Consider the following 13639-nt stretch of genomic DNA (forward strand, 5'->3'; position numbering starts at 1 on the left):
TTTCTAACGGGCTGGCTCTGGTTCAAGCAGGAATTAACTCAGGACGATCCTGCAGCCATGAAGACGGGAGTAACGTGGTCACAAGGGTTTTCTGCAATCGCGTGATCTCTTGACGTATCTTCACACCCCTCCGCTGCCCTCTTTACCTGACCTCTGCTGTCAAACGAACGTACACGTCCGCGCAGCGACCGGTCCTTGGACACCGGGTGTGAACGGGTGTGAGCTCGGCGCCCGCCGGGCGCGTGTGGGCCGCGCTGGCTCGCCCGGGCGGACGGGGGAATGGCGGCGGCGGGGGCGGGGCGGGGGAGCTCCGGGGGGCGGGAGGGGGGGCTCGGCCCGGCGCCCCCGGAGGAGCGCGGCCCCGCCGCCGTGCCCGGCCGCGCCAGGTCCAGGCGGCGGCTCCCCCGCCGCCCACCGCATCACTTGAAGACGGACGGAAACGTCGGGCAGTCGGGAGACTTCATCTTCTTCATGAACTTCTTGAACTCCTTGTTCCTCTTGTCCCACTTGTAGATGGCCGTCAGCAGGTACTGGGTCTTCACCTGGCGGCCCATGATGAGGAAGTGGTGGCCCAGGTTGTCCAGCTGATGGCAGGGACAGTCGGCCCCGTTCTTCAGGAACAGCACCAGCTTCTTCAGGTTCTTCTTCCGGATGGGGCCCAGCTTCAGCGCCTTCCTCTTCCTCGGGATGATCATCTTGTCCCCGTTCTCCTTCTTCACTTCCTTTATGGTCATCTTAAGAGCTGAAAAACAAGGGGAAACAGGACGGCTCCTGAGCAGCCCGGGCTGGCACAAAGCCTTCGCCAAGCCGGGCTGGGGCAGCTCGGCAGCAGTCCAGACGACAGCGACGCGCTCTGCTCCCGCGTCCCCGCTCCCGCGTCCCCCGGCTCTATTCCCACGTCCCCCGGCTCTATTCCCACATCCCCCGGCTCTATTCCCACATCCCCCGGCTCCCACGTCCCCCAGCTCCGCTCCCACGTCCCCTCACGCCCCTTGACAACATCACCCCAGCCACGACTTTGCCCAGCGACCGTGACATAAAAACCCCCGTGCCCAAAGCGGAGCCACCACTGTGGCCAGGAGAGCACCACAGTGCAACACCGACGTCTCTGCTTCTCTTCCCACAGCAGACGGGTGCTTCTTATTTTACTTGTTATTTGCTCAGCTGGGGACACGCTCTTCGCTAGCAAAATGTTAGCTGAGTAAACAAGGTGATTTCCCTGCTCTACACACACAGGAGGCTCTTGAACGGGCCGTTTAGAAGGTCAGCTTGGCTTCTCAAGCATTTGTTTGCAGTCACTCCGGCCCCAGGTGCCGGTGGAACAGGTTTCCAGGCTCTGGACGTCTGTCCCCGTGTCACTGCAGCGAATCCCGTGGCAGAGCCACACGGAGCAGCCGCACGCCGGCACCTTCCCCGGGGAAGGGCGGTTAATCCCACACAACTTCCATGGAAAATATGTTCCTCTTCGGGTTCAGCATTTTCCAGAATTAATCGCAACCCAAATAAAATTAATGTTCCTTTGCCACGACCATGAAGAGGAATTTAGCATACATGGGAAAAATGATGAAAATGTGTTGTACATTAAAGTATCGCTTCTGTGCCATTTGGCTCTGCATCATTTTTGGGGAAAAGCACATATGGCCAAAAATTACTAACATATTTCCATCATTTGGGAGTTTACTTCAGAGCTGCAGATAAATAGTGCTCGGATTGGTGATTAATTGTCTGCTGCCCCTCTCGTTTGACTCTGGGGCCCGCGCAGCAGACGGCACGGAGCCCCCGGCGCTGGCCATGGCACGGAGCCCCCGGCGCTGGCCGCGGGACGGGCCCCGCAGCACCGCTCGGGAAGTGCGGCTCCGCCGGGGCTCACAGCGGCGCACACGCTGCGCGGCAGCTCCGCTGGCCCGTCCAGCCGCCAACGGCAGCAGGACAGCACGCCAGCCACCCCGCGGGTCCCTGCGCTGCCCTCGCGCCCCCAGCCACACAGGGCAACGGCATTCACCCGCCTCTGTGCCAAAAGCGCCCGCTGCGCTTGCCAACAGCCCTGCTGTGCTGCGCCATTACTGTGCACGACAGCAATCCAGCACTGGAAACCTGAGTGAAATTTTCATTCCATCTGTTTTCCCAAACTCAGGATGTTTAAGGAGCTAAGGAGACACAAGCTTTAAGGAGCTAAAGACACTGAACCAGATCAATTTGCAACAAATCTGGGAAATGGAGCTCGGTGACGCTGACTGGGCAGCGGCAGCAACCCTCACTATGAACCTCAACTTCGTTATCCATTCCGGCTGTGAACTCTCGCGCTAAGCACCGTGGTTGCCAGCGCAGGACGAATGGTATAACACCAGTAATAAGAGACCTCTTCAAAACGTCTTGTTTGCAAATTGCTTTACTGTGATCGCTGTAAGTTTAGCTCCTTGTTGCTAGAGGAAGAAAACCACCTGGCAGCTGGTGGAGCTGCCGTTCTGCTCCAGGTACGGCAGACACAGCGGGTCGCGGGCCGTGCATCAGCGGCTCCCCCCGTGAACCGTAAACCCAGACACGCACTAAGAACTCATGCAAACCCCACTCGTGCAAAGCAGTGCAGACACGACACCAGGTAACGCCACGGAGGAGCAGCGGGGTGGCTCACAGGGGCACGAGCGGGTTGTGCAGGACTCCGCTCCTCCCAGCAGCGACGCTGCGCGGCCGCAGGAGCGTACCGGCCACAAGCCCGGCCTCCCCCACGATACACACGTGATCCAGCACAACCTCTTCACCAAACTCCTTCACTAAACTGCAATCACATCTCCTCACCTAACACACAAAACCTCCCACTTTTGCCCAAGCTCCTGTCAATTGCAGCATCCACCATGTTCTCAAAGATGCTGCCAAACGCGCTCGCACAGAAGAGCCCTCGCATCCGCAGACAGATGGAGCCTTGGGGGCTGCAGGGAGACCACAAACCTTCCTGGGAACGGCAGCACCCGCGGGACCAGGATCCAACACCCGGCCACAGCACAAGGGAGGTGATGGCAGAGGAGCCGCGTCCTCTGCTGCCCCAGCAGCTGCTCCCCAGCTGCAGCCAGGACCACACAGCAAACCAGGAAACCCCTTCCAGCCAGGCATTGTCTCACTCTGCTTGCGACATCGCCAGCACCGCCAAGACGCAGCACTGGATCCGGCACAGCACTGGATCCGGCACAGCACGGTGCCGCCAGGGTGGGAGGTGAGCGGCATCCCCGGGGACCCGCACACCGCTCTGGGACACCCTGCACACCGGGGTGGGGACAGGGATGGCCCGAGGCTGGCTCTGCCCTCCGCTGCCCCGGGCTGTGTCCTGGCGGTGCAGCCCTGGCGGTGCGCAGGGCAGAGGGGACTCCTGCACGGCACAGGGAGAGGTTTTAGGTTTTACCTCGGTGAGCGCCGCTGCTCCGCCCGCTCGCGGCAAGTGGCGGCAGGGCCCTCCCGCGCCAGCCGCGTCCAGCCACCACTTCAAAGGCTCTTCCCAGAAAAGGGAGAAGTGAAAGCGTTACTCAGGCTAGGAGGGAAAAACAAAACACAACAAAGGCAGATTTCGGGATTTCATTTGGGACTCAGCAGCTCTCAGCCATGTTGTGTTTGCAGCAGAAATGCTCCCCAGGCACCAAACCCACACTTGCCCTCGCTCGGCCCCAGCACCCAGGAGCCGACGTCCGCCCAGGCGCGAGCCGCTCGCTGGCCCTTTGCCGCAGCCACGGGAGCCGGCACAGGCACCGACCCCTCGCCAGCGCTGCCCACGGCCGCGGGGAGCTGCCAGCGCCAGAATCGGACGCAGCTGCACCGTCCTTGACGAGACGCCCGCAAAGCGGCTGCCAGCCGTGCCGCGGGCACCAGGAGCGTCCCGCAGCACCCGCGCTCCCGCACCGCACCCCAGCCCGGCGCGGCGCTCCCCCTTAGACCAAGGCAGCAATTTGGCCCCGACTACAAATGGCTCGTATCAGATGGTAGCACAACTCTGCTATCTCTAACGCAGAGACAGCAGGGAGCACTGGAGATAGAAAAATGTCTCTCTTTATTTCTACTAATATGAAACAGGGTATATGAAAGTGTTTGCTCACTCCCAGTGAAATTAGTCTTGGCAGCAGCAGCTCCAAGAGCAGCAAAGGCCCCACAGAGCTGGTTGGGGTCCAGCCTGACAAAGCTCAACTCACGTTTCATCACTTGAAACAATTCTTATGGAGGTCCTTACAGGTCCAGCTTTCCAGCCCCAGTCCCAGTGGAAGAGGAAAGCCAGTGTGCTGGGCAAACTGGGAGCAGGGGCCCCACTCCAGCACCGCCGGGGCAGGGAAGGGAACGTGAGAGAGGGGAAAGCTCTGCTGTTCCTTCAGCCTCATTGCTCCTTTCTAAAGAAATCACTCAGGAGGAGGAAACCTGCCAGAAGACACATTAGGGCTGTAACAGGAGAAGGCTGCAGGCAAGGAACTGTCAGTCACGGGAAAAAATAAACAGTGTGCATTGATTGTACTGCAGCCTCCAGTGCAGCGAGAGCCCATCCAGCGGGATCCCCCCGGACCCAGAGAAAGGGCAGAAACAATAAATAAAGTCACCAAGAGAGACAGAGAGAGGAATGAACTCTGGGGCCAGCGCAGCCTGCGTGAGGAGCAAGAGACAAGCCAAAGAGTAAGAAACAAGCCGAGAACAAGAAACAAGCCCTGGCTGCAGCCCAGGGAGCGGGGAGGGGGCTGCGGGGCAGAGAGCAAACCCACACTTGGCATGCAGCACTGCCCCAGCACACCAGAGCTGCACCGAGACCTGCACGGCGATCAGCAGAGACGCGCATCGCTGTGGCACAGCCGCCTCCGGCCCTGGCACAGCCGCGTGCGCAAAGTGCCCTCAGGCCCTGCCCGCAACGCGGTGCGGGCGAACCCGCGGCACCGGCGCTGCGGGGCCGGCGCTGCACCCGCCGGCAGCTGCGCCGTGCACGCACGCTAGTTTAAACATTTATGGTAGGTGTCTGGCTTTGATGAGGATCTGTAACCTGTCAGCTGCCAGTGTTTACCCTCGTGAACACGGATGAGAAACCTCAGTCTGAAGGGCTGGGGATTTATTTTAGTGCCAGATAAACAGCTCTCAATGAGAAATCACCCCACGACAGTGACCCCCGCAAGACTGAACAAAGATCCAAGGGCCACGTGCTGCGCTTTGAGAAAACTTCCTGAAGCCGCTGCCCCCCGTGGGCTCCTCTGCGTGGAGGGACATCCGCGGGAGCACAGGCAGCACCGGCACCGCGTCTGTGCCGCATCTGGGCACAGCTGGAGGCAGCGCTACCTGCGCCCACCACCCTCCCGGATGGGGAGGAAAGACAGTGACAGAAGGAACAAAACACCAAATGCAGCTGCACGAAACATACCCCATGGAAAAGCCACCCCTGTGAGCCTCCCCCGCGGCCGCGCCTGGGGACGGGGAGGGACAGGGCAACACGAGTAAATCCAAGACACAACCAGCTTTCCATCACGCAGGCAGAGCGACGGTTTCACACGCAGCAGACACCAGCTGCGTCCTGCTCAGCTGCCTCTGGGCCTCCCCACGGCGGGGAGGTGATTGTTTTCAAATGAAAAACCTCTTCTGAGACAGAAAGAGAAAGCAGGAGAGGGAAGGAGGTGAAAAGGGAGCAACTGCAGCAGCAGCAAGAGCTCTGACATGTTTAAAAAATAAAGTTACATGTTGGAGTTGTGCTGGTCCACAGAGCAAAGAATGATCCCAAATTCCTTCCAACGCTCAGAAAAACCATCAGCCGCTGCTTTGGCAGAGAAAACAAACCACTTTAGAAGAAGCTGGAGAAACACGGTGGTCCGGGTGCCCCAATGCAGCTGCGATGCCCCATATCACGACTGCAGCAATCTCTGCCGCTCGTGGTGCGCGGTAACACCGGATCTGGCCACTCGCCACAGCCCTGCGCGTGAGCCGCCTGCCAAGGAACATTTCCATCCTCTGGACGCTGTCACCACAAAATTTCCCAATAACCAACTTACTTTGTGGGCAAGTCAGTGTCTCAAGCCGCCCCACCAAGGCTGTGAATGCTTCTGGTTTGGCCTCCGTTCCCCATTGTGTAACTGTCCCGGAGCGCGGGGAGGACACGCAGCAGCAGAGGCTGATGACAAGCCTGCGGTCAGACTCTATTTCCCTTCCCAGCGCCTGCACCCCAGCGGGACAGCACCTCGGCTCGCTCCTCGCCCACCTGCGAGGTGACGGGTACCGCAGCGACCCACGAGCAGCAGAGCCACCCGGCCAGCCTCCCGCAGGACAGCGGTCCCCAGCCCGGAGCCCGGGGCCGGGCGACGCCTGCGTCACCGCGCACGGGAACGCAGCCCCTGCCCAGACCCGCCGCTGCCCCCGCGCAAGGCGCGCGCTCCTGGGAAACCGCTGCGCGCGTTCCTGGTGGTGCTTTTCCCTGCCAGAGACGGCTGCGCCGAGCTCAGGACTCTGGGCAACCAGATCTGCAGGAGAGGTGGGAATCAATCTCCCGCAGGAAGGGCAGCACGCCGGCACGCAGAGCAGGTTTGGGTTTGCATAGCGCTCTCCGGCACAGGGCACATTCAAGTGCTAATCCCCGAGGAATGCACACCTTGTTCAATATGCCTTTAATAACCTTCTGGGAAAGTTACATACACCAGCAAGGATGTCAAAACAAGTTAATTCTGGGTTTGATCTGAGAAAGCTAATATTTTTCCCTGCGATACTTTTTTTTAAATGAAGTTCTGTTTACCTATGACTGTCTGACTCACTCAGCCACAATATATTTAGGACACAGCTTTCAAGTAGCTCTGCATTTTTTAGGCTCACTGCTTGCCCTAGCCAGACAAGGACTGGCTTTGCATTTTTACACCTGGATTTTATAAGAGAAGCACAACTTTGCTAAAAAGAAACCCAGTGGTACAAGGAATCTGGGGTAAGGGGGAAGCTTTGCTCCTTCGTGACTGCAAGCCGAATAAAGGTCCATCCCACGCATCACTCATGCAGGCACACAAGAGCGTGGGAATGCCAGGGTTAAGTTACAAACCCGCCGAGTTCACCAAAGACCATGCTCTGCCACTTCTGCTCCGTCCCCAGAGCCCAGCCCGACAGCACCTGGCTCTCTGCTCGCAGCTGGCGGCCCCGCGCCGGGCGGGACGGTCGCTCAGCGCCGGGGCGAAGCGGGAGCGCAGGCTCTGCTCCAGGGCCCCCGCCCCGGGCGCGCTCGGCTGCGGGAGCCGGACACGCTGACACGTCCAGTCCTGTCGTCCCGCAGCCGACACTGACATCTAGAGGCATCTCGCCTCGGGGAAGGACCGCAGCTGCCCGCCGGCGACGCGGAGACTCCGGCCACGCCGCGCGGCTCGGAGCCGGCAGGGAAACACAGCGGCAGCGGCCACCCCCGCGGGAGCCGCACTGCCCCGTGTCCCCTGGGAAGCTCCTCGTGCCTCCAGCTCCCCGCCTTACCAAACTCGCTGGCACACAGGTGCTCCACGATGGCCTCCGACTTCATCTCGTTGTCACACGGGGGACACACAGTCGTTCCTGGCAAGAGAAGAGAAGAGGCGGTGAGGAGCCAGCTCAAGAGGTGACGCAGCGCCAGGCCGCCCGAGGGCTGCCCTCGAGGGGGACACGCGCTCCGGCAGCTGCCGCAGGGCCCCAGCGCCGCGGGACGGCGGCTGCCGGGGTCAGGAGCTCAGGGGACACGGGCAGCCCCCCAGCGGGCCGGCACGGGTGGCTGCCAGCAGCGGGAGGCCGGCGCTGGCAGGCAGAGGGGTTTTCGGGGCCAGGCGCTCGGCTGGGCAGCGACTCCCCGCAGGGTACGGCCCACAGCCCGCTGACCTTCCCTCCCGCGCGTGCCGGGGTGGGCAGCAGGACGGTGCCCGGGGCCGGCCCCTCCGAGGGCCTGTCCCGCAGGCAGGCAGGGCTGAGCGCCGGCACGGCTCAGCGCTGGCTCCGGCGATGCCGGGGAGCGCCTGCGGCCCGTGGCGAGCCCCCCGCCTCCTGCCCTGCCCCAGCGCAGCGCTCCCTGGGGACGGACCCACGCGGCTCTCACGTGCCCCAGGCCCTCCAGAACCATCTGAGCAAGGACATCTTTTCTGGTTTTGGCCCAGCCAACCCCGCGGGACGAGCTCACAGCCCCAGGAGAGCAGCGCCGGCCCTGCCGGGCAGCCCAGCCGCCGGCATCCTCCGCCAGGGGAACGCCGGGCCGGGACGTTTCGCCAGGAGCCGTCCCGGGGGAAAGCTCTCTTCATCCAGAGAACACAAATCTGCTTCCAGGTTCCTGTCTCCAGCCAGAGCAGAGACCACACAGCAGCACAGACGCAGATTTGTGCTACTGGCAGATGAATTTATTGAGCTGGGAGATGCTGCTTCTGTTCCCGGTCCAGCAGCACGGAGGGCTCTTTCCCACACAAGGGAGTTACTCTCAGGGACGGCGCTGCAGCACAACATCTGCCGGTCCCTGCACGAGGACGCGGCGCTCGCCTCTCCCAGCCCACAGCAAGGCTGGCAAAACCCGCCGCGTTGCTGGACGGAACAGAGAGGTCTCCCAGCAAGGGGGTAAGAGCCAGAACGGCTCGCGAGGGCGGCGCCACGCGACCCACGCCGGCCGCGGAGTCCAGTCTCCTCAGGCACAGATGCCCCACAGGGATCCAGGCGAGACATTTGTTTTCTGTGGCTTGTTCTTTCCCTCTCACCTCCCCAGATCTGTTCTGTGCCAAATGCTAATTCCTGGGATCATGCACCACGTCTTTATTAACTGCACATGCAGAGCAACCGATCTTCCAACCGCCCTGACATGCAAGTCCCGAGGCCACCTCCGCAGCACCAGCCGCCAGCTTCACCGTCCCCGTCCCGGCACCTTTGTACCCGTGAGAGCCGCCGTCCCCTGGGTAACCGCCTCTTCCAAAACCCTAACGGGCAATTGCCACTTTTACCATCTTAACTTGGAGAGGCGCAGGCAGAAGCCAGCCTTCAGGGACACCATGACACTCCCAACGCTATTTTTAAAATCAGCAGTCAAAATATTTCCATCCAAGCCGTACACTTAATGAGCTCGTGAGGAGCGAGAAGGGAGGCTGGCGGGAGGCCGGCAGCCCCAGCGGCCCGACGGCTGCGGTACCAGCAAGGAGCCAAGCGCCAGGAGCGCCCCAGGGCCCGGCGCGGCGCAGCAGCACCCTCCAGGGCAGGAGCACCCCGGCCCTGCCTCTGCGGCTGTCCCAGCACAGCGTGCCTGCACAGCTGCCCGGGGACAGCGCCCGGCCCTGCACAGCGGGTCAGGAACGCGATGGCCGAGGGCCCAACCATCCCCGCGCAGACCTGTGCCCCAGGAAAGCCGCGGCAGCGCACAGCACACAGCGCACAGCGCAGCTCCACGCGCGGCCGCTGCCCGCTCCCGCTCGCCCCTTCCCTGCTGGCCGTTCCCTAACGCCTGGCTTTGGAGGCGGCTTACTCCAGGGGCAGGAGAAGGAATGTGTAATGCTATATTAATCTGCAACTCCCCTGATGCATCCTGTGGGCCTGCAGGCTTTACCGCCTCGTGCTTAAGGAGAAAGGAATTCAGCAGGTCAGCTCTTTGAGAGGCAGAAACAAATTCCAATTTTGAGGTGTTAACGGGGAAAAACACTGAAAGGGCTCATTCTTATTAGTGCCCAGAGAAAAGGGGGGACAGTGCCGGGTCCTGACCCTCTTTGTATCAACAGGAAACACACCCCGGTGCCCGGGACCGAAGGGGCTCCGGGAGCTGGTGCTCACGGAAAACACACACGAGGGTCTCCGGTGGCAGCGCCCCGGGCGGGGGAAGGACCCGCCGGGCACGGGACCAGGGCTGAGCCGCGGCGCCACACGCACCCAGCCGGACACAGCGTCACCAGCACGCGGCGGCAGCACCAGCGGACACCAGGCGCCTCGCCGGGTCCCCTCTGCCGCAAACCAGCGCTGGGCGAGAGCCGGCACAGCCGAGGGCAGCAGGTCCCGCCCAGCGCGTTGTTGGGTCTCGGCCTTCTCGCCTCGACGCGTTTTCCAGCGAGGCTGCTCATGCCCTCGCGGAGAAGGGCTGGACGCCGCTGGCGCTGCTGGTGCTCGGCTGCAGCACGTGCAAGGGCTTCTCCCAAAACACTCCCGAGCAGCCAGGGGGTGTGAAGAGAGCTGCTTATACTTTTCCACTGAATGCTGAAGAGAGTTCACATTTGCAGAGTTTTTAAAGACTTACTTTCTGTAAACATCCTCACAAACAAATCACTCATTCAAAAGTGCTTGAGACATATTGTGGAGCCACTTAGCAGAGAGTGGTTTATCCGAGTGCCTGCAATACTTCCTTGCAATATTCACCCAGCTCTGATGTACAGTGCACTCCAAGAACAAGTTAATACACCCTAAAACTTGTGCAGAATGAGGTCTCTGCATGCCAAACAGGGCCAGCAACAGATCCACAAAGGATTCAAACCTGAGCTGATGTAATTCATTGTAATAACGTGACCTTAGCAATGCCTGTGAAAAACTGATGCCCAAATACTGTGCTGATGGGCACCTGAGCAGCTCAAAAGAAGGCGGTAACGTCCCACCCCAATGCTGCTGTCAAGACAGGTCTGAAAGGTGATCAGAAAGTTAGTTGTTAAACCACACAAAGGAAAACTTAGCAGACAGTGCTCACCTAGAAGACTGTTCATAAGTCTTGGGTCACTAATGTCTCTAAAATGATTGACCTGCAAACAGCTCAAACTCCGGTTCAGACCTGGCAAAGAGCAGCTCTAGAGCGAGCAGCTCAGACCAGCCCCGGCAGCATGCTTGGCTGCAAGCGCCCGGGGATAAAAGCGACCTTTGCACTCGCAATGCAGGACACGACTGCGCTCTTGACCAAGGGTCTAGGTTCACCCAGGACAGATGATTTTTGAACCTTCCTGGAAAACAAAGAGCTTCCCCCAGCAATCGCATCAGTAGGTGCAAGCCCTGGCAAGTACCGCGTGGCTGTGGGATGCACACCGGTCCGGAAGGGCTCCCGAAGTACGAGTCCTGCCAAGACGGGTGGGATGAGGCTGCAGAGTGCCGGGCAGGCTGAGCAAGGCTCACAGCCGAGGACGTTGTAAAGCCTTTGTCTGAAAAGGCGCCCGCACCAAAGCGGCCGCTGCAAAGGGCGACCTTCCCTCCAGGTGCCGCAGCAATCGCTCAGCACGGCTCCCCAGCCCCGAGCGCCCGCACCATCCCCTCACGGGACGGGGAGTGCCCGTCCCTCCCTGCGGAGCTCCGGACGCAGTAAAGCGCCGCACTCTTTTACAGCCCTCTGCCTCCCCGCCCTGCAAACATCCCTCCTGCCAGCCGCGCCAAGTGCTCTGATGCAGAATCATGGTGTGACACCAGGATATGTATTTTAAAAGTTTTCATCAACAAGCCAGACTCACTGCAACTCACACAAACAAGCCATTCTGGCACCAAACAGACCTGTCGAACATAATGAGAAACAAGAATCACATCTGCTTTTCCCAGTTGTTAAGCATCTGGCCCCCTCACCAGCACACGGTCCCACCCGAGGCGGCGGGGACGGAGGGGTGGATTTCCACTGCACTTGCAGCCGCCGGCTGCCCAGCACCGCACCCCAGGATTCAGGGAAGGGAGCTTCCCCGCCAGGATTACTGTCACTATTTACTCCCACCAAGCAGCACTTTTTGCCATGTGTCCTATTGCTGCCAAAAATGGCCCCACGGGAGTCGGGCTCAGCAGAGAAGCGGCTGCCAGGTGGTGGAGCACCTGTGGGATGGAGGGTCAAAGCCTGGCCCGCAGGGACCGGAGCAGCACGTGCCCCAGCGCGGTGCCCCCGGCTCAGCTCCGGGACGGCGCTGGCAGGGCATCCTGCCTGCCGCGGGACGGCAGCGCTTGCAGAGTGCTCAGAGGCTGCGAGAGAACTGCGGCTGGGTAGTAGAGTTCAGCTGAGCCTCCTCCTGCCCCAGGACCCCTGTCAGCCCCACACATCAGCCCCCCCGACATCTGCCCCATCAGCTCAGCCAAAAGCACCAGGAGCCGGGCTGCAGCGCTGGTCACACCTTACCTTTGGGCCTGGAGACCTCAGTGGCGTTGGGAGCTGTCATGGCAATGCAGACATCGTCCTGGGGAAACTGGTCACACTTGAGCATCTCAGGCCAGAAGAAGCCAAAGAACTGCATGACGGGCTCGCAGGAGTCGCGCACAGCCTCGCAGAGCCAGCGGCACGGGTAGACCGGCCGGTCCAGGCACACGGGGGCAAAGAGGGAGCAGAGGAAAACCTGGGTGCCCATGTGGCAGTTCTTGTTGAGCAGCGGCACCCAGCTGCTGGCCTGGTGCTTCACCTCGGCCATGGTCTCGTGGTCCAGCAGGTTGGGCAGCACCATCTTGTCGTAGCCCACGCTGTGGCAGAGCCGCAGGTCGGCAGGGATGGCCACGCACTGGTGGGGCTTGGCATAGAAGCGCCCGCCCGGGTAGGGGCCCAGGTCGGACTGGTAGCTGACGTAGTCGTACTCGCTGGCCCCGCCGCACGCCAGCAGCCCGGCGGCCAGCGACACCAGCGCCCGCAGCGCGGCCCCGCGGGGCCCCCGCATGCTGCCCATCGCCGCGCCCGCCGACGGCGGCCCCGCCGGGCACACGCTGCCGGCGGCCCCACCGACGGCCCCCTACGCTGCGCCCTGCCCGGGGCCCCCCAGTCCGGCCCGGGGCCCGACCCGCTGGCAGCCCGCCCCGTGGGACGCCGAGCCCGCTCCCGCCGCCGCCGCCGCTCCCGCCGCCGCTCCGACCGCGCTCTGGCCCCGCCGCGCCGCGCCGCGGGTTTGTGAGCCCCCGGCAGCCAATCAGCGCGGCGCCGCCCGCCGCGCGCTCGCCCGCCGGTGTCAATCAGCGGCCCCGGGAGCCAATCACGACCCGGCGCGCCCCGCCCCGCCCCGCCCCGCCGGGCCCCGACGGCGCCGCGTCCCCGAGCCCAGCCGGGAGCTGCGCGCCCCGGGAGCGTCCCGCTGCGGGCACCCGCGTCCCGGTGCGGCCCCGCAGGCTGCGGCACAGCGCCCGGCGCGGCCCCGACGGCCCCGCACAGCCACCTGCAGCACCCGACCCGACGGGGTGCAGGAGCAGCGCCGTGGGCGAACTGCGGGGCTTCGGAGGCACCAGGAGAGCCCCGGGCTTGGGCGCACCCCAGAGCCCCGCACGACTGCTTCCCCCGTGGGCGGCGGGGCCGTGCCAGGGAGCCCACTGCCGCCTGGCACCACCAGCGCCAGAGCCAGGGCAGCTCGGGGAGGCCCAGGCGCTCCTGAGCGGCTTTTCCAAGGCTGCAGATGTTTCTGAGAACCTGGACTGGACCACGCAGACCTCATTTCCCTGTGGACAAATTCCAGCAAAAACTATGGTATTTGCAAAAAAAAAAAAAAAGGGAGAGAGAAAGAGCTGTTCTGTTTCTTAAAGCGGTATCGCGCCTGGGAAACCTGGCTGCGGTCCTGCCGGGGGAGCAGAAGCTGCGCAACAGCAATGTCCACTGTTCCCCCCGCAGCAGCACCAGCTGCTCACCACCCTTCGCAGGAAAAGGGCGCGCGTAAAGCAGAGCAGCAGGATGTAAAGCAGCGCGTAAAGCAGAGCAGCAGCGCTGCCCGCTGCGGGCCCAGGGCTGGAGGATGATGGCCGTGAGCTCGGGTGCCAGCGCAGGTGTGCCATC

At 62.1% G+C, this 13639-nt stretch overlaps 1 protein-coding gene across 1 annotated transcript; it reads right to left on the reverse strand.

The window, feature by feature from the left end:
• Window positions 1–419: 419 nt before the first annotated feature.
• SFRP1 (secreted frizzled related protein 1) lies at window positions 420–12551 on the reverse strand (the record flags this gene model as incomplete). Its single annotated transcript, XM_080360174.1, has 3 exons — window positions 420–742; window positions 7441–7518; window positions 12017–12551. The coding sequence occupies 3 exons, from the start codon at window positions 12549–12551 to the stop codon at window positions 420–422; spliced, it is 936 nt and encodes a 311-aa protein (XP_080216300.1).
• Window positions 12552–13639: the final 1088 nt, after the last annotated feature.

This window comes from Nesoenas mayeri (genome assembly GCF_963082525.1).
Source record: "Nesoenas mayeri genome assembly, chromosome: 27".
Taxonomy (NCBI): domain Eukaryota; kingdom Metazoa; phylum Chordata; class Aves; order Columbiformes; family Columbidae; genus Nesoenas; species Nesoenas mayeri.